Source organism: Papaver somniferum, chromosome 5 (genome assembly GCF_003573695.1).
Source record: "Papaver somniferum cultivar HN1 chromosome 5, ASM357369v1, whole genome shotgun sequence".
NCBI classification, from domain to species: Eukaryota; Viridiplantae; Streptophyta; class Magnoliopsida; order Ranunculales; family Papaveraceae; genus Papaver; species Papaver somniferum.
Window position 1 is genome coordinate 147,173,454 of NC_039362.1, and position 23,778 is coordinate 147,197,231.

Below are 23,778 nucleotides of genomic sequence, written 5' to 3' on the forward strand. Positions count from 1 at the left end.
CCTAAGATCAACCCCATCTCCTTCACTTTGTGACCGAAGCAAGTCTGGAACGGCTATTTCTTGGTTTAGGCCAGAATTGTATAGATTGATCTCTCGAATCAGAATGCACTCCCATGCAGTGCATTTTGTTTAGGGTTTAAATTCATTTCTCATCCACACACCCCAAAGTTACCAAAACCAGCAGAAATAGTTTTCACCCATAAACAACATGTCCGCTAGATTTTGGCACATTGGTGTTAGACTCAAATGTGGTGTGGCAACATCAATTCCAGTTGCCACATTAATACCAATGTTCTGTGGAATATTATTTGGCTTGGTTGGCGTAGAAAATTTGCTTAAATTAGGGTTTGGCGTGTCGAAACTCTAATTAGCGCATATGACATGCAGCATGCGGCAAGTGGCCGTGACACAACGACGTATTATGCAAACGGTGCCAGAGCCATTCCAAAGGAACCATAGCCAGGACATTATGTGAAAATGACCACAGGAGAAAGTATTGCCACGAGTGGCTATGGTATGGTGCCTTTATTAGGGTTTCCTAAGTCCGCACGGCTCGTGGCATGCTGTGGGACCCGAAGTGGCATGATTTGTGCCACGACTGGAAATTAGGGTTTCATCCATCGCCATTAGAGCAAGGTCGTGCTTCTAGTTAGGATAACCAAATTAAAGTTCGTTATGGTGTTGGCCACGAACAGAAGGTGGGTTGGCACATAGGTGCGTTATTCATGGCGCGTTGGCGCGTTTGGCGTGCTACTGCGGCAAAGTGGCACTTTTGGCATGTGCGCTTGGAATGTGCGTTTGGCATGCTCGTTTGGAATGTTGGCTCGGTCTTTGGGAAGCCAATTTGGCATGGTTACCACTTGACGCAATTCCACCTCTTTTAATATTGTGGCAGGTTTAGAGCAACCTGATTGGTCAATAAAAAGAGGGGGTCAGCCAAGCATGGGTGTGGCCACACTTCTGGTGCACGTGGAAGATTTAACGCTACCTGATTGGTCGATGGGGAATAGGGCCGACAAGTATGGGCCCATCCACAACTCATGGGAGTGTGGCAGGTTTAAAGCGACCTGATTGGTCGACATGGAATAAGGGTCGGTTGGGTAGCACGGGGTATGGCCACTTTTAAGTGGCGCCGGCTGGCCTATGGCATGGCCACACCTTCTTTCATTACTGCTCCTACTCCACGACTCCTTTATTCTTTGCTTTCTGATTTTGGGTATGACTTTGCACCTACTAATCCACGTCGGATCAATTGCTTAGTTGCCTAAGCATAATTTCGACCAACGGGGTCTAATATACTGCGCAGGGAGCAAAACCCTAATTTGCAAATTAGTCGGGTTAATGAATCTCGTGCGTTATCACAAAATTGATTAAATTCTATGTGTTGAAACATAATTCTTTATTACCAGAGAGCAGTATGCTTTCCGATTGAGTACTTTATGCAAGGACCTTAACCTTGATACTTGGAAATTCGTACTACTCTGCTGCGAGTGAACACAAATTCGTCATGTCGTACCAATATTAAGGGTTCTGCCGGGGAACATAGTACATGAAAAGTACTCAGTGTGTCTTATATTAATAAATAATATAGAAAAGGTGTTGAAATTTACAGAGTATCTGGGATTGTTTCTACATGCACTAGTCTGGATAAATTTTGTGAAAATATATTGAATGGCTCAATAAATGCACCTGTGGAGAGGTTTGAACTCTCATCACTTTCGCATGGCTCCGTTTCTTTGCAGAGTGACGGCACATTGAATGCAAGGTTTTACAAATTTAGCCCTGAACTAAAAACCACCATCAACACCTTATTATATAAATGTATTAGTTCATGAACAAACCGATCCTAGAAAAATAACCACTCAAGTAGGCAAAAGGGTAAGCATGTAAACCTGTAATACCTTAATCCTTTCTTGGATTTGGCGATTACTTTTTCTAAATTTGATAACTAATTTTTTTATTTTAAGTTTCTTATACTCAAAAGAGTCAAAACCATAAAATTATGTAGTTTTATTTTTATTTATTTTTAATTAATTAATTTGGCTTGTATACAAATCTTTTGACAACCACCATACTATGTTAACCTACAATGGAAAACAAACACCATTTAAAATAACCATTGCCATGATAATCCTTGATAAACCAAGGAATATTCTACCTGTAAAATGTATTTCATATCCAAACTGCCAAACAGACCCTTGAGGCTTTGGAGGATTGTAAATATCATACGAATAATACCGAATGATAACTTCTGGTAAATTCTATCTATGGGTCGTAGTTTTTTATTAAGGTCCACCTAATCCCCAAGTCCAGCTATTTGTCTTTGAAAAGAACGATTTTTTTGGGACCATGAGTTTTTGAGGGGATCATGATTTTATTAGGCTCACTTCACTATACTTATAAGAGGTGTCTTAAAAATAAAAAATACACATTTATCCTTTACTCTAATTTAAATTAAAATTAACCTAATAACTATATAAATCTAATCATATATATATATATATATATATATCTAATCTAAATGAATCATTAATCAAAATCAAATAAAAACAAAAACACCGAAAATCATTTGTTTTTGAAAAAAGAACTCTTCTCTTCTTCTTCTTTCTTTCCCTGAAGTTCCTTGTTCAATTGAAAAATCCATCACTTTTAATTCGTTTTTTATCGAGAAAATTGAGCAGAAATCATCAAAATATGGTTTAAATGGAAGTTACAGTGGCATGTTCGGTTTAGGAATCGTCTAAGAAAAACCTAGTTCGATAACCAAACATTCTGAAACTAAGAACATCAAACACTTCGGTTATCACGAATTTATATTTTCGAAACTGAACTCCGAGTTCGGTTGGTTCACAAAAAAATAAATTTAACTGAACTCCTCTTCGAAAACCAATATATTGTGTTCGGTTAGTTAGGTTAATTGGAAAATTTTGTCCTTTAATCGAATACTTGTATTAGAACAACAAATGTTGAGTTTGGCTGGTTTGCAAAAAACAAAAATTGATAACCGAACCCTTCTCTTAAAATCAATATGTTGAGTCTGTTTGGTTCGCAAAAAAAAAATTGCTAACCGAACTCTACTAGAAAAACAGATATGTTGATCAACTCGGTTTATTTGAGAGTTTTTTCTCTTAACCGAAATTCACTCTGATATGGAGTTCGATTTAGTCGAAAATTAATGTTGGAAACCGAACATAACTCTGTATACTCTAGAATAAAAGTGAGTTACCTGTCCTGGAACCTGTTAGCCGAACTCATCAAAACCTCCATTAAAAGCGAGTTCGGCTACATGCGTCTTAGGAAAAAGTAGTCGAAACTACACTTCCAAATAAGTTCAGCTACATGTTCTTTAGATCTTGTACCCGAACTTGTTTGAATTAACCCAATTCAAGCTATAAAATTTCTTATTTTCAGAAAATTTTGGCAAATTTAAGAAATAAAAAACTAAATTTGAAGTATGATTGGGTGGTTTGAAGGTTAGGATTCAAAAAATAAAAAAAAAAATAATTGAGTTTTCCCAACTCCTGTAATCTCCTTCTTCTTCAATTTCAATAACTTAATTTTACGAAAAATAATATTGATTTTATCTTACACTAATCATTAATTAACAAAATTTAATTACACTAACTAATCATTACATTAACTTAATTAAGAAGGATAATTTTAGTATTAACATAAATATTTGGATAAGAAGTGTCTTCACTTTACTTCTAAATGTCTTACTAAAAATAGAACCATGGTCCCCAAAAAGTCTTTTTTTGAAAATCTTCTTAAAGAATCTTCTTTTGACTCTTTCGAGACAGGCATAAATGTTTCGAGGTATCGAATAGGTTAATTAGGTTGTCAAACCCATTAACCCTTATCCCACGTTATAATTTTTTTAATAATGACAAGTATACCTTTATTTAATTAGTATCAATAATGATTATGATCAAATGTTAACATAGATGATTTTAATTAGTAATTTTAATGATTGATTAAAATAAAGTTAGTAATGGTAAATTAGTAGAGAAATCAGATTTGTATGATAGAGTTGGGTTTTTTAGAGAAATAAAAAAGTGAAAAAAAAAATTATTTTTTAGATTTTAGTAATTAGAAGAGACCAAAATGTGTGATTCGAATCAGATTCACAGGTATACTAGTATACGATGTTGTTATCCCCCCATTTGTATGAAGCTGAGTCACCCTTTGTGATGATGTGTCGAGAGAGAGAAATATTTTCTTTATCTGAGTTGGCCAAGATAGAGAAATTGTTAGAGTATAGCTCGGTTGAACCCACCAAGCATTGGTATGTCAAGTTTGGCTGTCATATTTTAGTGAATTAAAACTCATTTAAAGAGTCGCTTGATTATATAATAGAGTCAACTTCTTATAGGTTAGCTAGTTGAAAGTGTTAGGATACGAGACTTACAAGTATTATATGAAGACTTGAAGAATGTGAAGAAGTATGGATCTATAACGACAACATCATCCTTCCTCTTGAGGTTAGTAATATTTGACTTGAACTGTTTCATTCCCTAACGTATCTTTCAAGTAGTGCATATTGAAAACAAAACTGCAAAGTTGTGTATGATACTCTATTTAGACATGGTATTAAGGAATACAATACGAGGTTTATTGCTTTACCATTAAACTTTGTATATAAGACATCGACATAATCGTATAAATGCATTGTGATTATGTGTGGGTATGAATGAGGATTTCATCCTAGGAAACAATGTTTTACATTCGTTTAAAGGAAGTAAGTTCACAAACTTGTTTTGTGAATCGAAAGGGAAATCGCTAGGCTTATTGGTATTGTTATTCGTTGCGAATCTATTTTGAACTACCAATATGTGTGTTTAGTATAACCGCTCATAAACATGTTTATGTATCTTGGTAAAACTATTCACAAGCCCTGACTTATGTACTGGTATGACTTTTATTAGTGAAACCGATCTTAAGTAATCACCCAAGATGGTATGATCGATGCCTTGTAATAGCAACTTTTATTTAGTGATGGGAGAACCGATCCTAGTAAGAGGTGCAAAAAAATTTCAAGAGGGGAATCGATTCTTGTAAGAGGTGCAACACGTTTTTAGTAAATGGGGGAACCGATCCTATGAACATACGCAACAAGTTATTAGAAGATGGGGGAACCTATCCTACGGACATGTGCACCAAATACAGGTAGTTACCATAAGTATGTGGGGAACCGATCCTAGTACCTAGTCATCCGAGTGATGGTAACTAGTGTGATTATGCACAATACTCATACGGAGGTATAACCTAAACTTGTTTTGGTAGAACCGTGAAACCCATGACTGGTGATTTGATAGGATAATCAATCACATAGTTCTTGGAAGTCAGATGAACCAATTCTAAACTCGTTTGGAAGTGTGGCAAATCAGTTCCAAGATTGTAAGTATGAAAAGGGACTTGCAAAGTAAAGATGTCGACATACTTTGAACATGTGCATTAACTCTTATCATTAATTGTTCAAAGATATTTCTTATTAGCTAAAGGAGAATCCCAGGATCGAAATAAATTGAGAATCTTTTAATTAAGGTTTCTTAGTTTTTATATGCTATTTAATTTCCAGCAATTAAATGCATATCTTTATAAAATAATAATTAGTAATGTGCATTTACTGATTATAGATTTTTCTATTGGGATTTCGGTCAATATTTGGACAGTGCATTTCCAGAAGTTATGAAAACCGATTTTGTGTTTATTGCATATCTTTGAAAATATTCGGTTCTGGAAATTCCTTGGTGTCCAAACTTCCTTTGTCTATAAATACTGAAGTTTGCATTTCTAACAAACTAATCCTCAGAGCCAGCAAAACTACCTCAGTTGTGTTGTTACTGGTGGAGCCGCCTATCGGAGAAGAGAGTACCCTAATTAGGAGAAATCTCTTATGGCCTCTCGGTTTAAATACTTCTTTGGGATTGAGAAGCTCTATTATTATCGTTGCTGGGAAACTAGATAGGTTTAATCAACGCTTATCAGTTCCTCATCCAACGGCTACAATTTATCCCCTCTATAAATACCTAATTCAAACTCATTTCAACTCATACCAGAATTTCTAAATCTCTCTAGAATTTCTTAATCTCTCAATCTTTTTCAAATCTAAAACTATCACGCCTCCTCTACAATTCTTTATTTTCTTGTAAAATGGATTCACAATCTCAAAGTCAAGGCAAAGGTAAAAAGAACCCGAGTCCGTGGTGCAAAATAGAAGATGAATGTATTTGTCGTAATTATGTTTTTTTACCCAAGATTGTATCGATGGTGCACAACAACATGGTAAGTCCATGTGGGATAACTTATTTCGGAAATATGAAGATAAAACCATGAACATCAATGGTCGTGATGCAAAAGGATTGGCATAACACTTCATTGTAATCAACCGGGAAGTGGCCGCTTATGTTGCATTAATAATGCAAGCCAAGAGAAAAGGCAAGGACAGTGGTCAGACTTATGTTGATTTTGAAAGAGAGGTTCGTACAGAATGGCAGCGAAAACATGGTAAACAGTTCGCTTAAAAAAGTTGTTATCGTATTTTGAAGGAGTTGAACAAATATAATCCAGATTACTTAGAAAATAATCAACAAGTACCTGAAAGGTCACCTAATTCTTATCCCTCAACACCAAATTCTTCACCATTTTCACTAGGTCCATCAAATTCTTCATCAGATACCCCAACAAACTCAAATGCCAACTTAGTTTTCAATAATTATGTTGATGGTAATAATAAGGGAAAATTTCCAGGGAGGAACAATGCAAAACTGGCTAGAAAATTAGCTCAAGAAGGAGGGAGTTCCAGAGGATTTAACATGGCGGAGTTTATGGAATATCAAAAGACCGTTGAGAAGCAAAGATCGGTTGATAGGAAATTTCAAAACCGGGAGAGTAAGAAAAGTCGTATTTTCAAGAAAATTTTGGGTTTGACTATGATAAACATAACAGTATTCAAACTAACACTTCAATTATGAACGCACAACAAAAACATGTATGACAAATCGAATTTGACAGGATTCAAGCATAGATTGAACAGCAAGCTGGATTTACTAACAACCAACCCAATGATGATGTTGATGGAACTGATGATGAGTTTGATGTATTAGTTCCTCTAAATGATTAATGTATTAGTTTAAGTTTTAATGTACCTAGTTTAAGTTTTAAATTGATATGTTGTTATTGCATTCCATTTAATATTAGTTTGAAATGAAATGTTGAAGTTTATTAATTAGAAATGTTCTTTTTAATAAGTTTTGCATTCCATTTAATAATAACTTAAGAAAATAAAAAATAAAAAAAAAATTTAAAAATATATAACTTAAGAAAAATAAATAACCTAAAGATTAAAAAAAATTATAAAAAAATACATAACTTAACCATTGTCTTCCATGATTTGTCCAAAGATTCAATCTCAGGTCATCTCTTAAACTATCATACAAATTTCGGTTCTGAATGTAGTCATTTGACCTTAATTCCTTGCAGAGGCGCCTCTTTGTGGTTGAATCTCCGGCCTTAAATATTCATAGTTAGTCCAATCCGAATCACGACGGGTATCCTGAATTACCATGTTATGAAGAATTATGCAAGTGAGCATAGTCTTGTGCATTTCATGAGGACTCAACCCACGATATGGGACAAAAATGTTATCGAACTACCTCTTCAAAATTCCAAAAGCGCATTCCACATCCTTCCTCAATGCCATTTTGGCATCGTTAAAATGTCAGTATGAACGACCCAAAATGCACCAGCAGGAGGCTGATGGTAGCATCGAACCAAAGTGGACCATTTTGGGTAAATACCATCCGCAAGATAATAGACATGAGTGTACTGATGGCCGTTGATCATGAAACGTACTTGGGGAGAAATTCCATACTTCAGATCTTCAAACAGAGGCGAGTTGTGCAAAATATTAATATTATTTTGCGAACCCGGAAGACAAAAAAAACGTGCCATATCCAACAATCATAAAAAACAGCAAATTCAAGGATAACTGTTGGTTTTGCATAATGACCCTTATATTGACCGACCCAATATACATGGCATCCTTGCCATACCCAATGCATGCAATCAAGACTACCTAGCATCCCTGGGAATCCCCTTTCCTCACTCTCCCTCAATATTTTTCTAACATCTTCATCGGTTGGTTTTCGTAAATATGTTGGACCAAAATGATTAATCATTACTTCACAAAACTATGAAATGTAAGTGTAAGAAGTTCTTTTACCCATACGAAGGTACTCACCGTTCGCATCCGCTGGAGTGCCATAACCTAGAAAGCCGAAGCAAATTTTCGTTCAGGACTATGACCTCTATATTCAGTGCATCAAACTGATAATTGAATTGAGGTTCTACTCGACAAATCTCTTCAATATTCTTTGTAACCAGATGACGAGCCATGCAGAATCGACCTTGAAAATTTTGATCAGAGTACACACAATTTGGAAGAAAATAATCGTGCATCAGCCTTTGGTGGTAAAATTCTCTCTCTATATATGTATATCTTCTTGATAATACTCTTTGGGCTCTGGAACTCTTGGTATTTGGCATGTATGTACAAGCATCAAAGTTTCGATTAGTTTATTATCTTCAGCTTCCTTATCGTCAATTTCTTGCAACCTCATACGATACGTTTCTTGTTGTAATCTGAACCGATTCATAATAATATTCCTCTCTCCATTGGATATTGACATTGATAATTATGAAATTTAAAACTGAGAAAATAGAAAAGAAAATTGGTGAAATATCCGTAAAAGTATGTGTGAGTTACCTGGAGAAGTATAAGGGTATATATAGGAACCATTGGGGGGAAATAGCCATTGCAGAATAACTACTGGTCGATAATCTTAATATCGCCAGCGTTATTATTTAAAGCGCGCGAAGAAAAGAATGACGCCAACGATACAGACTATATCGCTGGCAGTATTATGAAAAAGTATATCGCATATTGATTTTTCCATAATAGCGTAATTAGTTTGCCATACACCTGATATGCCAAACAACTTTTTTGTAATATGTGCATATAAATAGGCCTAATAGATATAAAATTTGATTTTTCCCTACATACGAGGGATAGGGAAGGAAAACAGGGCACCATGGTGCTTGGCCTACAGCCATCGTGCAATGGTTGCATTTCTCTACTATCTAGAGACCATATCCAACAATCGGCCCCATAATCTTAGCTCTAGTACCGGTCAAACCCACTGATAAAGTCAAAAGAGTGTGCGTGATGGGAGATCTCAAAAGTCAAAACTGATAAACTCCTGTAATCGGTGCTGCATCTCCCCATAACAGGACCCAAATCTCAAAAAACAAAAATAAACAAATGTTTTAGTCGCAGAAGAAACGAGGTCGTCTCCACCTCCATCTCTGATTCTCTGGTTAACTTGTTCAAAAAATTTCATCAAACAGTTCTCACAGCGAAAGGAGTAATCGGTCATGAATATTTTCGCCAAGAAGCCCACAGCCAAAGGTATCTTAGCCCTGAAAAATTATCCTTTTTTCTTTCTTTTTTTTTTCTGTTCAATTTGGTATATTTTAACTACTAGAGATCATCAATCGGGAGCTTCTTCTAATGTCTGGTGCATTCTATTTTGGTCACAGAGGCGCTTCGAGCGAGTAAGAGAGAGATGACGAACGCAACAAGAGGTATATTTTGAGTTGATTTCATGGATTTTTTTTTTTTGATTAATTTGCAGCTTTGGTGGTATTCTGAGATTTGGTTAATTAGAATTATAATTTTTACTGTAAGATATCATTTTGTTAGAGCACTTGTAGTCATGTGAATGTATTATCCCTAATTATAAAATCATATGGAGTTCAGTTTACCAATATTAAGTTCTTAAATTATGTGAGAGAAGTAGATAAAGTTTGAACCAGGAAGCTAATTCCTGGTGAATGAAAGGATGGGTCAAGCAGAGTTCAAGATAATAAAGAATTTTGTTGAAACAACTTAGGGAGTCAGGGACCCTAGTTCCAATGTTTGAGCATTCCTCCCACAACAGGAAGATTATCATACATATCCTGTCAGAATAGTTGTGACGGAGAAAAGCTTCATTTTGTGGTAATTGAAGATGTGAAGGTCATGTTAGACTTATTTCAGATTACCATTTTCTACTTTGGATCATAATCATCAATTGAGATAGGATCATATCTACTGTCTCTTCTTACTGTTATGTCTCAATAGTCATATTTCATGTGTGTTCTCAATGTATCCTTGTATATCTTCATATCTTCTGTTCGAAATTTGGTGGGCAAAAGTTTGTGGGGAAACACAACCAGGTTGATAGCTGAACAAGATCATGACGAGAGTTAAACTTGATGTAGTCTGTACCTGGCATTTGCACACAACTTCTAATTTTATCACTCTTTTGTTTTGTGGTGTCCAGTTTATTTCTTACTTTCTTTACTGCCATGCATGAAAAAGTTAAAAAGGGAAATACACGATGCTGCTTGTACTAGTCCTTTTCTTTAATTTTATTGTTTTCGAATCTGAGGTTGGGATTTGTACTCATGATAACCCTATTGTTGCACACGTATCTTGTTTCAGGAATAGAGAGGGAAATTGGAGCACTGCAATTAGAAGTATGCTTCGAATGTTAATCTGTATTTCTAATCCAGAACCGTGATCAGATTTATATTTTATTAAAAATTGTGTCATCTTTAACATGATCCATTTTATGACAGGAAAAGAGGCTTGTGACTGAGATAAAGAGAACGGCAAAAACAGGAAACGAGGTAGTTCTAGTCCTAGCACGTAAACCTTTTATCAGTGATGTCTTGTTATTTAAAGTTTTTTGGGTGAAAGCCAAAGGACCAAAACTCAAACTCCCATCGTTGTTAAGGTGCGCATTGGTTCTTTTTAGGTTCAACTTCAAAGGGTGTATGTAAAAACTTTGAGTGTTTGAATTTTGGTCCATTAGCCGGATTTCTGTTTTGTTAATTTAGATGAATTAGAAGATATTATGTTTATTAACTTAAGTCGTTTTCAGGCTGCTACTAAGATTTTGGCTCGTCAGCTTATAAGACTAAGGCAACAAATTGCTAATTTACAAGGTAGTCGAGCTCAAATGCGGGGTATTGCTACACATACGCAGGTATATTATATTTATTGATTTTTCTATCCTCTTGGTTCATCTGGACTTATTTATTACTTGTAATTTCAGCGGGGAAATCTTTATTGTTTACTTAATTGTTCTTATTCTGGTTTGCAGGCAATGTGCGCCAATACTGCTGTTGCCACTGGCATGCAAGGTGCTACTAAGGCAATGGCCGCAATGAATAAGGTGTGCATATGATACAGATTAGTGAAAAATGCTTTTCGGGGAGTGTATGTGATAGTTCGAGTATTATAATATTGTGATATGTTCATTCTCAGTTTAGTATCATGGTGTAGAAATGGCATTTCCCTGGGAGATATAATCGAATAATTGTTACTCACGGCTTCTCAGGCTGCAATTCTGTCGTCTCGACATCTTTTATCTTCTCCATCTGCATCCTTCAGTAACTGTTTTGGGCTTTTGTAGCAAATGGCACCTGCAAAACAAGCGAAGGTGATGCAAGAATTCCAGAGACAATCGGCACAAATGGATATGACGGTGAGTCTAGTTTTATTTTATTTTGGGTAACCTTTTTTTTCCGATGTTTCAATGGGAATGAGGAATTCAATATGGACCCTTACTAATTAGGGGACCATATGAGACCTGTTGCCCTATTCATCTCCCAGTTCCACATTATCTGCTCAGTTCTTTTGGTACTTTGATACCCGGACTTTAGACCTCTACTCTCCTGACTTAGTAAAAGTTTCTTACTTGAGTAACTTGTTGTTGCTTTTTTTATCACTATCATTTATATTTAGAAATTGAAACTCATATACCTGAGAACTCATTAGAACCTGAACCTGAACCTGCTCATTCTGGTTCTACCTGATTGCGTACCAGAAATAGAACCTAGGAGGAACTGTACCGAGTTATTTAATTAGGTTTCCTTCTAGAAATAGAATCCACCAAACCTCTTTCTTACACATGAGGTATTTATTATTGTTCGGTTTTTGGTTTTTGCATAATCATATTACTTGTCTTATAACCCCTGCAGACAGAGATGATGTCTGATGCAATAGATGATGCTTTGGACAATGATGAGGCCGAAGAGGAAACGGAAGATCTGACTAATCAGGTTAATATTTACAAAAAACACCACTTGTTTTTTGCTTGATCTTTAAACATGACGTGAAAGTGCTTGTAAGTCTTGTATGTAGGACGAGTTCCGTAGTTCAAATTCAATCATAATCTGATACCTTAACCTTACATAGGATCTACTTAGATACTAAGATTCACACCACAGTAACACCTTGTAGCTCTACATTAGGTAAAAGAACAAATCGACCAAGAAGATTACCTGTAACTTAATCTTGTGTGATTCTGATGTTCGTTTCGGATGTGGATCTCTTAGAATACAACATATTAAGGATTAACAAGCATAGATGGTACTGATATGAGATTCATAGTATTTGCATGGTACAAAGTGGGAAATCAGTTCATGTTCTGCTTTCGCCCTGTGATCTTGATTCTTGAGGTTTTTTATCTGAAGGTTCCTGTTTTGTTTTTTCTGTGTAGGTGCTAGACGAAATTGGAGTTGACATTGCATCACAGGTTGGTTTAATTAGCATCTCTGTTGGCCTATGTATATTTTGTCTCAAGTATATGTTTCAGTAACCTAATAAGTTTTCTACTGATTTATAACAGTTGTCAACCGCTCCTAAAGAAAGAATTGCAGGAAAGAAATATGCGGATGCTAGCAGGTATTTCAACAAGCCTGCCGTGTTGCTACTTTTTGTGATATTATCCAAAACTAAGTAAATTGGTTTTAATGGGGTTATTACTTATCTAGGATTAGTGCATGATTATATCGAACCCACTCCAAGTTAGATTAATAAGTGCACCTAAACACCTATAAACATAACACGTTTACAGTAAGTTTGTGCGTGGAACATTATATAGCTTTAATGCGAAGTTAGCATGCAGAAATTGCACTTATTTTTCAGTAACTCAGTAGACTCTTTTCTGTGAGAATAGACATCATACAAGGAAAGAAATGATTTTGTTATTATTTGCTTAATGTTGAGAAGTTGAAAATAACAATGCAAGAGCAGGGATCAAACACTGTGGTTTGTGTTGCCTAACTTTTTATTTTGACTTTAGTCAATAGACGTACCGTGCAGATGTGGTCTTGATAATATCAGCTCCTAAGTTATCTTTTAGAGACCAAGTTATGCAGCTACATCGACAAATTCTTATTCAGTTATAGGCAGTTGATCCTTGTACACCCACTATCATTACTTGTTAGATCTGTTACCATGCTTAGATTCTTGATTGTCTATCTAAACTGTAGTTGTGGTACAGCAATAGAAAAGAAGGGAAACCTAGGGTTGAATCACACAGAACGTAGACATAGAAGAGTTCTTAACAGAATCTCAACTGAAAATATATATTGGGAGTTTCGTAAGCCTATTTGTTCTAGGGTTCCTAGCTAAGAATTCTAATGAATGTATTTCAAAACCTGGCCTTTAATCTATAAGAAAGTCACATGACGTATTAGCGACCAAATAACTCAAATAAGAAAAGAAGACAATGTAACTACATATGCTCTGCTTCATGTTGCCCTTAGATGCAAAGTTCGATTTAAAAAATATTGATTGCCGAAGGGGTTCTTCTGATTAACAGGATCCAGTTTTCACATCTTTATATTTTTCTGAGGTTAAATATTGTTGATAATATATAAAACCTTCTTCTGGTGGTGCTTTCTAATATATTGATTACGATACCTATAATTGAATGTTCAAAGTTGCAAGTATATTCAAAGGTTTAGAACGTGATTTAATCATCGTGATCCTTATCCCTTATGATTATCCCTCCACAGTAATGACGGCATATGGTAAGGATTCTGGGTTGGGTTTGGAATGCTTTCTGATTCCCAGGGCTTGATTCTTGTGTCTTAGTTGTAAAACTGCATTTTGCGTTGGTATCAATTTTTGTGGATCCGGTCTCTTTCATTTTTTTATATCGTTTTTATTAGAAGTTGTCGATGTTTTAGGAAGGTTCCAGAATTTTCTAGAACCATCTAGGTGTTTCCTTATTTTGGTATAGCTAGAGGTTTCCTGTTTTAGTTAAACTCAAGGATTCCTTTCTTAGCTATGTTTAGGTTTCCTAGTATAACTCATATACTTGGAAGACAAGTTTGTAACCTATATAAATAGGTGTACAAGTCCTAAGGAAAAATACACAGCACAATTTAGGGAAGAGTTCTCATAACTAGAGAATTTTAGGGTTTGGAGCGTTTTGTTCTAGGGAATTATTTTGGTGTTTGTGAACAGCAATCTGCTGGTGTTTAATTCTCTGTAATTCGTTCTAATAATAAGAGTTGATTGTAGCAGTTTGTGGACGTAGGCACATTGCCGAACCACGTTAAATCTTATGTCTTTATTGTTTCGTTTAGTGCATCTTATTCTGTTTTCTTTAGTTCTACGTGATCCAAAGAACTAGTGTCTTGTGAGGTTAATTCTAAGGTCTTAATCCTAACAGTTTTCTGTTCCATTGCTCATCTGCAGTTCGAGTGTGGATGATGAGCTGGAGAAGAGGTTGGCTGCCCTGAGATAGAAATTTTCAATCCTCAAGATTTGGAATGTACCTTGACCCTGTTAATTTGAACAGTTCATATTTTTTACTTGTCAGACTCTGCACAGGTATATATTGTATATATACTGGTCTCTGGAATATCTGAAAAATACCATATAAGTAGTGTCTGAATTACAAATTGTCATCGACGCATTTAGCTTTGCAAGGGCTGTATCGAATTAGTTTCTTGTCCCCAGTATGATTCATCCAAGTCCCAAGTGTTTGAGTAATTTGTCAAAAATAAATTGTCTCTTCAAGTATCTCTTTTGCTAAGGGTTGATTGTGGAAATTCTTACATAGAAGAATTTTCCAGTACAGATTCATACATTTTTAGTTGAAATGAACCCCACTATGCTGCTGCTGTCAAATGAAATAACTAGGAAATTGTTGGTGCATTTCAAAATAACCATTTGTGGAACGGGATCGAATTGACTTGAGATTTTGATGGTGACGACTACGCGTACTCGGTTCTTTAATTCAGCGTACTGTAATTTCCAAGTTACTCTTTCAGAACATATTCATCTTATTGTCAACGCATTGGAAGACAAAAAATCGAACTTTCAATCAGAGGTCTTGTGAAATGGAAAGTCAGAATTCCAATTCAAACGATTATTAGGCCGAGTCTTGTTTTGTAAACTAAGCAACATGTTACTTGTTATAATCAAATTTTTGATGAAGACAAATTGGAAACCCTTTAGCTGGCAAAGGAAATGGGCTAACTGGTAGTCTTGTTTCAATACCGGGAATCACTTTCTCCCATTTGTACCTTCTCACAACATGTTGTACGAAAACAAGAATTTGCACTCGAGCATACTCATATCCAGAACACATTCCAGCTCCTCCACCAAATGGTACATATGTGTATGGAGCTGGTCCATTGCCCTGAAATCGTGACGGATCAAACTTTTATGGATCTGGAAAATTCTCTGGATCCGCGTGGCTTGAAATTCCACTCCAAAACAACTGCATCAAATTTTAACATTTTTTGTTATTTGTTAAAGACTATAATTATAACATAAATAATAGTACTGTTGCAGCTAGGATGTTTTTTGTTTCATATGTTCATTACCTTCATTCCTTTCGGAATGAAATACCCTGCATAAGAAAAATCTGCCAGTGCAAGTCTCAGTACTTCAGAAACTACATTCCATGAGTATTTCATTTTATATATGTCATTTAAATTTAGCCACTCATCTCCGGGTGCTTTGGATTTTGCGATTTCATGTTGCTCTGCGTATATTCACACATCATAAACACGTGAAAAAGATGACGGAACAATTAGTACCTGTAGATATCCAGACTATATATACACATGTAAATCTTATCAAGTACTCACCCTAAGACCTCATGCAGAACATCCGGAAGCTCAACAAGATACTTCATAAGGACTGTGATAACCGCACCTGAAGTGTGGTAGCCAGCGACGATAAGAGAAAGAATCAAATCCGCAATGTATGTTTCATTCATAAACTTCTTTGTGTTCGGAGTATTTTTATTAGAAGTATCATTATCAGCGCAGGTGGCTTATCATCTTCAGGATCGTCATTTATATCGCTGAGTAGAATCATCTGTGACAGAATGTCTTGTGCAGGAGGCTGCGATACTGAAGACAAGGATGATGAGAAACACCTTTTCTTCTTCTTCTTCTCCTCGTCGTCCTTAAAAGATGCATCTGATCCATTCTATGCTTGACTATTTTTTCAAATTCCTTTCGGATAACTCTGGAAGCTTTGATACCACGATTTAATGGCGTTCCCGGTAAATTAATAGGTAAGCTTACAATTCCATCGACGACAACATTAAAGAGTTTGAGCAACTCATTGACACGAGCTTCATCCTCAATGCCCAAGAACAGTCTACAAGCCAAGGTGAAATTGAAGACCTTGACTAAAGGATACACAATAACTTCATCCTTATTGTCCCAATGAGCATCAAAATGTTTCCTCGCCAGAGAATCCATCACGCCTACATACTTCTGGAGTGCGTCTCGTCTAAGGAATGAAGGATACACCTTCTTACGGAGATCCTTAGATTCGTGTAGTCCCGAGGGTGATGTTACTCCTGCAGTAGTTGGTAGAATCTTTTGAGCTGTTACTGGCCAACAGATTGTTACGAGTTTGTATTCACTGGAGAACATGAATTTATTACCAGCAGTACCATCAAGGACTGTCACAGTTTCACCAAGTAATGAAGTCTTGAAGACTTTGGAAGAGTATTTTTGAACCCTATCGAAAAAGAATATAATTCCTCTGGAGCGCCTTTTAGATTTGCCTGAACGAAGTCTAAAGTTTCTCCAATGATCGGCCTGCTCGACTTTTTGTATTCCCTCGTGCTGTTTTTTTTTATAATGACGGACTGGAATAACTTAGCGAGGAAAGACCAGAAAAAGACCACTACAAGGAAAAGAATCATGCATATGCTAAACAAGAGGTCATCCATTATTTTTTGCTGCTGAATACAAGTACTTTACAATGGGCACGAGCAGTGCTACGTTCACACAAGAAAGGCACCCGGGAAAATCCCGCAAGAAACAAATACATGGACCCGCAGCAGAGATTTATAGGGGTGGGGTTTACCCACCGTGGGTCTCACATTTTTGTTTCTTCCGGTACATCCGGTAGATGTAGAATTGTTGCACTCAACATGACCATATATATGCAAGATACCTATATACCTACGTGCAAGGATTCATTTCATTTTATTTATTTTTTTCCTGAATCTGTCAATTTTTTCTAATTCCTTCAATCTTATGATTTAATGTGCTCTCCTTACACTCTGATCTTTATGTTTCTATTCTGAGTTCCACTAATCTTTTTTTTTTAATCTCTAGACTGTTCTGCTTTCATCTTTATATCAATTACATGTTTTTTATTATTATACTTTCAGTTTTTTCTTAAGGAAACTAGTTTGCAAAACTAATCTTTTTCTTTCCCTATATGTGTTTGCAGATTGTTTCGTCCCCAATGGCGTTTGTCTTGTTACTGGTTATGATCCACGCGTTTGCAGAGTATGTTTTTCAACTCGTTGAAGTTAAGATTTGTTGCTTGAAGGCCATTTCCGTTTGGAAATTCAAACTGAGTCGTTCTGCTGATCCGATTCAAAAATTCAAATCCCGCTCTTTGTTCAATTTCAAAGTTAGTCAAATCAGTTACTACTGGAAAATCAGTTTCCTTTTTTCACTCCTAGTCAAAGCAGACAGCTTTGCAAATAATATACCTGTCAATCAAAAATTTCAGCACAATATTCCGCTAAAGAAAATCTTTACCATTACTCTACCTTTAGATAAAACAGGAAACCCTAATTTCACAACTTTTCGCAATATAAATTACCCTAGTTACAACCATCCTCAACATCAACTTGGTTATAATTTCACTCTTAATATGGAGCCAAAAAAAATCAACCCAGTCATGGATCTGGTTAACAAATTCAAGAAAGCTACTATTGAATTAGGAGATACTTCTGAAGTTGTCATTCATGACATTGTCAGTAATAAAGAAGATAATGATGAAGTGGAATGGGAAGCTAGTCTAATTGGTAAGATTATTATTGAAGGGATAATGAGTCACAAGACGGTGGAAAAATACATTGTTTACACATGGCCTTTTATTGCCTCTGAAGATTTGAAGGTGGTGGAAATTGATCCTAATATAATGGTTTTCAAATACAGCAAAAAAGATCTTCTCAAACTGGTTTGGGATCTCAGACCATGGAGTGAGTGTTAATGGTTATCTTCTAGTTATACATGAATACTTTCCAGAGAAAATTTATTCTGAAGTAGATTGGGGTTTCCAATGTTTTTGGATTCAATTGAAGGGTTTACTGCCAGAGCATATGAATCCTGAATCTGTGAAGAAGATGGGAGAATTGATGGGTGAAGTCATTGGTATTGATCCTAAAAATGTCATTCCTTCAGCTGGTGATCCAATCAAAGTCTGTGTCTAGATTGATCTAACTGATCCATTAAGAAGAGGTGTCAAAGCTTTGACAAATGCTGGAGTTATGAGATGGATAAAATTCTTTTATGAAAGGCATCCAAGCAAGATATGCACAGAATGCTACATTATTAACCATTGACGGCATGTATGTAAGGCTGCAGCTGAATACCTTGCTAAGGCTCATGATAAACCACATTTCTTTGGAAAAGTCAAGAAGAACAAAGCTATCCAAGCTAATAATACAACCAATGAAGCACCAATGTCTAAGAAGAATCCTGGGAAACTGGAGAAAACACCATATTTTATCCCTCCAAAAGATGGAGCTATTGTTAACATGGAGTTTGTTTTTGGGAAAATTGCTGAAAGTAGCTCAGACACAACTAGAATTGCTAAGAGAATTAGATTGGATGATGCTAGCTCTGATAACTCTTCCTCATCTGATTTGAATTCTATGAATGGCCTTCCTGCTCCAAATCAAACTACTCAAATGATCATAGCTGGGGAAAAGCAATTTAACAGCACAGGAAGGGTGAACAAGGTATTTTTTCTACAAAAACTCATTCCCATATTAAAAAAAATTTCAATTTTTTTAGACTTCATAAATTCCCTCCCTGTTTCCTTATTGCTCTCACTTTTTTAGTTTCCCTTCACTCTACAAGATGAAAATTCTATCTTGGAATGTTCAAGGCATTGCAAACAATTTTACTAGGGATCAACTTCAGAACCTGGTTAAACAACATAGTCCTGATTTTATTTTTCTTGCTGAAACTAAAGTTGACTCTCAAAGAATGGTTTTCATAGCACAGTTTGTTCACTATCATAACTATACTTGCATTGATAGGGTAGGATATGCTGGAGGCCTAATCTTAATGTGGAAGGATGGTATATCTTGTGATATTGCAAGTACAGCTGATAATATCATACATGCTCTCATCAAACTTGATCCTAGTAAACCATAAGTGCTTATTTCCTTTATGTATGGCTCAACCTATACTGATCCTAAGAAGAAACAATGGAATTTTTTGCATGAACTTAGTGAAGTTGTTTACCAACCTTGGCTTGTTCTAGGAGATCTTAATTTCCACTTGTCTAGAAATAACAAGAGTTCTGATGTTTGGGTTCAGAATAAAGTTAGAGACTCAGGATTTCTTGACCTAGGTTATGACGGTAAAGACTATACTTGGACTAGTAATAGCTATGGAACTGGTCCTAAAAAAAGCTAGACTAGATATGGGCCTAGGAAACAATTAGTGGTTTATTAATTTTGCTAGTGCTAAATTTTTTCATCTAAACCATATTTCCTATGATCATTGTCCCATTATTCTTGTTACTGAACCTCTTCCTAGTAGATTATGGAGACCTTTCAAAAATTTTGGTACTTGGATGCAACATGACTCTTTTAAAGACCAAATGCAGTCTGCTTGGAATGTTAATGTAACTGGTAGTCCTGCTCATAAGTTTGATTATAAGTTGATAAGAATACTAGGATAACTTTATCTCATTGGAATAAAATGGAGTTTGATTATATTCAAAAGAACATTGCAAACTCCAAAAAAGCATAGAAAGTGTCCAGCAAGAACCACCATCTAATTCTCAGTTTAATAGAGTTAAGGCTGTGACAAAGGACATTGAAAACTGGTATAAAATTCAAACTAGCTTCTACAAGGAGAAAACCAGAGATAAGCATGTTCTAGATATGGATAGCAACACTAAGTACTTTCACTCCTTAGTAAAAAGAAGGTAACATAGAAAAAACATTAGTGCTCTTTGTGACAATAATGGCAACTGGTATAGAGATAGAAATGACATTAGTCAAATTCTTACTGACCATTTTAGCTCTATTGTCTGCACCAGTAATCCTGTTTTAACTGATGATGTTTTTAATATTCTTCCTTCAATTATTACTGGGGATGATAATATTAGATTGCTTTCAATCCCTTCGGCTGATGAAATTGCTTGTGTTGTTAAGTCTATGCCAGCATGGAGCTCACCAGGGCCTGATGGTTTCCAAGCTGGATTCTATCAGTCTCAGTGGAGTATTGTAGGTAAAGATGTTGTTGATGTTGTTCAAAAAAAATTTGAAACTGGTTTCTTTCCTAGATGCTTAAACAAGACCTACATATGTCTTATTCCAAAAGTTAAAGACCCCAAAAAGCCTGCTGATTTCAGACCTATTGGTCTTTGTAATGTCTCTTATAAGATAGTCTCTAAAATCATTGTTAATAGAATAAGACCCTATCTTAAAAGACTCATATCTTCTTATCAGGAATCTCTTGTGCCTAGTAGGTCTATTCATGACAATATAATCATAGCTCATGAAGTAATTCATACCATGAAACAAAAAGAAGGTGTAGGAGGAACTATGGCTTTGAAACTTGATCTTTCCAAAGATTTTGACAAACTAGAATGGTCTTTTTTGTTAAAGGTTCTATCTCACTTCGGCTTTAATGATCTTTTTTTGTAATTTGATTAAACAATGCATCTCTACCTCTAGTAGTAATGTGTTATTGAATGGTTCTCCATGTACTGAATATCTTCCTACTAGAGGAATCAGACAAGGTGACCCTCTGTCACCTTACTTGTTTATTATGGCTATGGAATTTCTTTCTAGAAGTTTAAATATTTCAGAAACTAATAAGGTTATTGCAGGCATTAAGGTTTCTAGAAAAGCTCCTCCCAGTACTCATCTTCTTTTTGCAGATGACATTTTGATATTTGCTAAAGCAAATATACACTAAATTGATAGCATTTTATCCATTATTCATGAGTTTGGTAACATCTCTGGTCAGACTCTGAATTTTAATAAATCTTGTGTCTACTTTAGTAAAAATCTTAGTCCTGAAGTTTGCTCTGAGTTGGAAGTCATGCTTAACATGTCCATTGTTGTAGATTCTGAAACTTATTTAGGTGTTCCTTGTTGCTTGGGCATTCTAAAACTAAGTCTTTTGATCCTATAGCTCAGTCCTTTGATGCTAGACTACACAATTGGAATAGTGTCTCTCTTAATCAATCCGGTAGGACTACTATGATTAAATCTGTGTTAAATGTCATTCCTACTTATCAAATGGGTTGTTTCAAAATTCCCATTTCTCTTATTAACAAACTTGATTCTTTATAGAGAAAGTTCTGGTGGGGTCATAGAGGAAATAAAGGTATTAACTTTATAGGTTGGTCTTCTTTTTACTATCCTATGGAGCTCGGAGGTCTAGGACTTAGAAACCTAGAGATTTTTAACAAAGCTCTGACAAGTAAAATTGACTGGAAAATTTGTTCTGGAGCTGGTGATTATTTCATTAAAATTTTTGGAGCTAAGTATTTCGAAACACCAACCCTTTGCATTTAGACAAACTAAGTGATAATAGTTCTTGGCTTTGGAAAGGGATTTATAGGCAGATTGAGTTTATAAAAGCGAATAGTTTCTGGGAAGTTAGATGTGGAACCAAAGTTAAAATTTGGTTAGATAAATGGGTTATTGGTCTTGATCACCCTCTTGTCTCTTCTAGTAACTCAGGTGATGTCTCTTCTATTGTCTATGTTCATGAGCTTTTCTTACCAGGTACAAGGATTGGAATGTTCAGCTTGTTAATAACATTTTCAATATGGAATCTGCTAATAAAATTTTATCCATGCAGGTTCCCATGTCTGGTAATGACACCCTTATTTGGACACATGATAGGAAAGGCAACTTTTCTGTTAAAAATGCTTATAAAATTCTATCAATCACCCTGACACTGTAACAGGAAATCAGAATGTCACTAAACAAGCTTGGAGAGATCTTTGGAGATGTAAAATACCCCCATAAGATTAAGCTTTTTTTTTTGGAAATGCTTAAGAGAAATCGTTCCTACTAGGGACAAGATTTATAGATATAAAAAAGATATAGAAGTTGACTGCAACGTTTGCATGCTCAGCTGGAATCTGCAGTATCTATTCTTGGATTGTCCCTATGCTAAGTCCATTTGGTTAAGTATGAATATTCATTTTGGTAACATTAGGAGTATACATGGTAATCTTTTTGAATGGATCCTTAATTGGTTCACAGGTTTATCTGCACAACCTAATACTTCTACTACTGATAATGCTGATAGACTGTACTTGTTAATGATTACTATATGGACCATCTGAAAAGATAGGTGCTCCTTAATCTTTCATAAAGTTAAACCTCATAGTATGAGATATATTAGCAATATTCATGTCATGTTAGATAGTTGTAAAAGTAATGCTCAATCTAATGCAGCTTCTACTAATAGTTTACAGGTGCAATCACAGGTTTGGGAACCTCCAGGGAGAGATTTCATTAAAATAAACATTGATGCCTCTTTTCTTAAATTCAATATTACTGGAGGTACAAGTCTAATTGCCATAAATTTTGCAGGTGAATGCAAAGGGGCCAAAGCAAGGTTCTATAATGGAGGAATGATACCAGACCAGGAGGTGGAGCAGCTGGAATGCCTTGCTATGAAGAATGCAGTGGTGTGGGCTATCTCCAAGAACTATGACAAAGTCATTTTTGAGTCGGACAGTGAAGTGTTAGTGAAATCAATAAAAGAATATTTTTCTTATGTGCATTGGTTAAACCAGGGAATTATTCTCGATATCAAAACATTGTTGCAGGATCATGAATTTTTTTCTTGTCAATCAGTTAATAGACTTAGAAATAGTGCAACAGACTCTATTGCTAAAAAAGCTAGGAGCAGTAAGAGTAACTTTGAGTACATATCTCATTTTCCTCCAGACATTCATAGCTGGATTGAGAAGGATATTACAAATTGTAATCTACTACTCTAATTAATAAAATCATTTTTGCATCAAAAAAAGGATTCATTTTTTCTTTGGGATCCTCATCTTAGTATTTTGTTTGTACTTCTTTGTCCAATATCCTCCTTTTAATCAATTGTTCATGAAAAATAAAATTGAAACAAAACATTTCTGCCTATTCTCTCTCCTCTCTACGCAGCTCTAACGGCTATTTTTCTTCATCTTTCTCCTCTAATTTCTGCTGCTCTTGCAACAATGCGCTGTGAGTAGTAATCTAATCTGTGGGTTCTCCTTAGCCGGATGAGATGATGGAGGGGTATGGTAGATGGATTAAGAATCAGTTTGATGTTTAGGGTCATATCAATTGCGTTTCCAAGATGATTATTCTTGCCAGTTTCTTTTTTGTTTCCAATTTC

General features: G+C 35.5%; 1 protein-coding gene and 1 pseudogene across 1 annotated transcript; one reads left to right on the forward strand and one right to left on the reverse strand.

Annotated features, from left to right (window-relative positions):
- Window positions 1-9,267: 9,267 nt before the first annotated feature.
- Window positions 9,268-14,910, forward strand: LOC113283124 (vacuolar protein sorting-associated protein 2 homolog 3-like). Its single transcript, XM_026532279.1, has 11 exons — window positions 9,268-9,469; window positions 9,601-9,645; window positions 10,547-10,581; window positions 10,684-10,734; window positions 10,989-11,093; window positions 11,211-11,282; window positions 11,523-11,594; window positions 12,091-12,171; window positions 12,612-12,647; window positions 12,741-12,796; window positions 14,603-14,910. Exons 1-11 carry the CDS (start codon window positions 9,436-9,438, stop codon window positions 14,649-14,651), a joined length of 636 nt encoding a protein of 211 aa, XP_026388064.1. The 5' UTR covers window positions 9,268-9,435; the 3' UTR covers window positions 14,652-14,910.
- A 407-nt stretch (window positions 14,911-15,317) lies between these two features.
- Window positions 15,318-17,108, reverse strand: LOC113279826 (annotated as a pseudogene).
- Window positions 17,109-23,778: the final 6,670 nt, after the last annotated feature.

What these genes read in the sequence shown, in the direction of transcription:
- LOC113283124 (XM_026532279.1), top strand. Translation starts at nt 9,436, where the DNA reads ATGAATATTTTCGCCAAGAAGCCCACAGCCAAAG. An exon ending in CAAGAAGCCCACAGCCAAAG is followed by an intron (nt 9,470 to 9,600) that starts GTATCTTAGCCC and finishes TTTTGGTCACAG; the next exon opens with AGGCGCTTCGAGCGAGTAAG. An exon ending in CGGAAGATCTGACTAATCAG is followed by an intron (nt 12,172 to 12,611) that starts GTTAATATTTAC and finishes TTTTCTGTGTAG; the next exon opens with GTGCTAGACGAAATTGGAGT.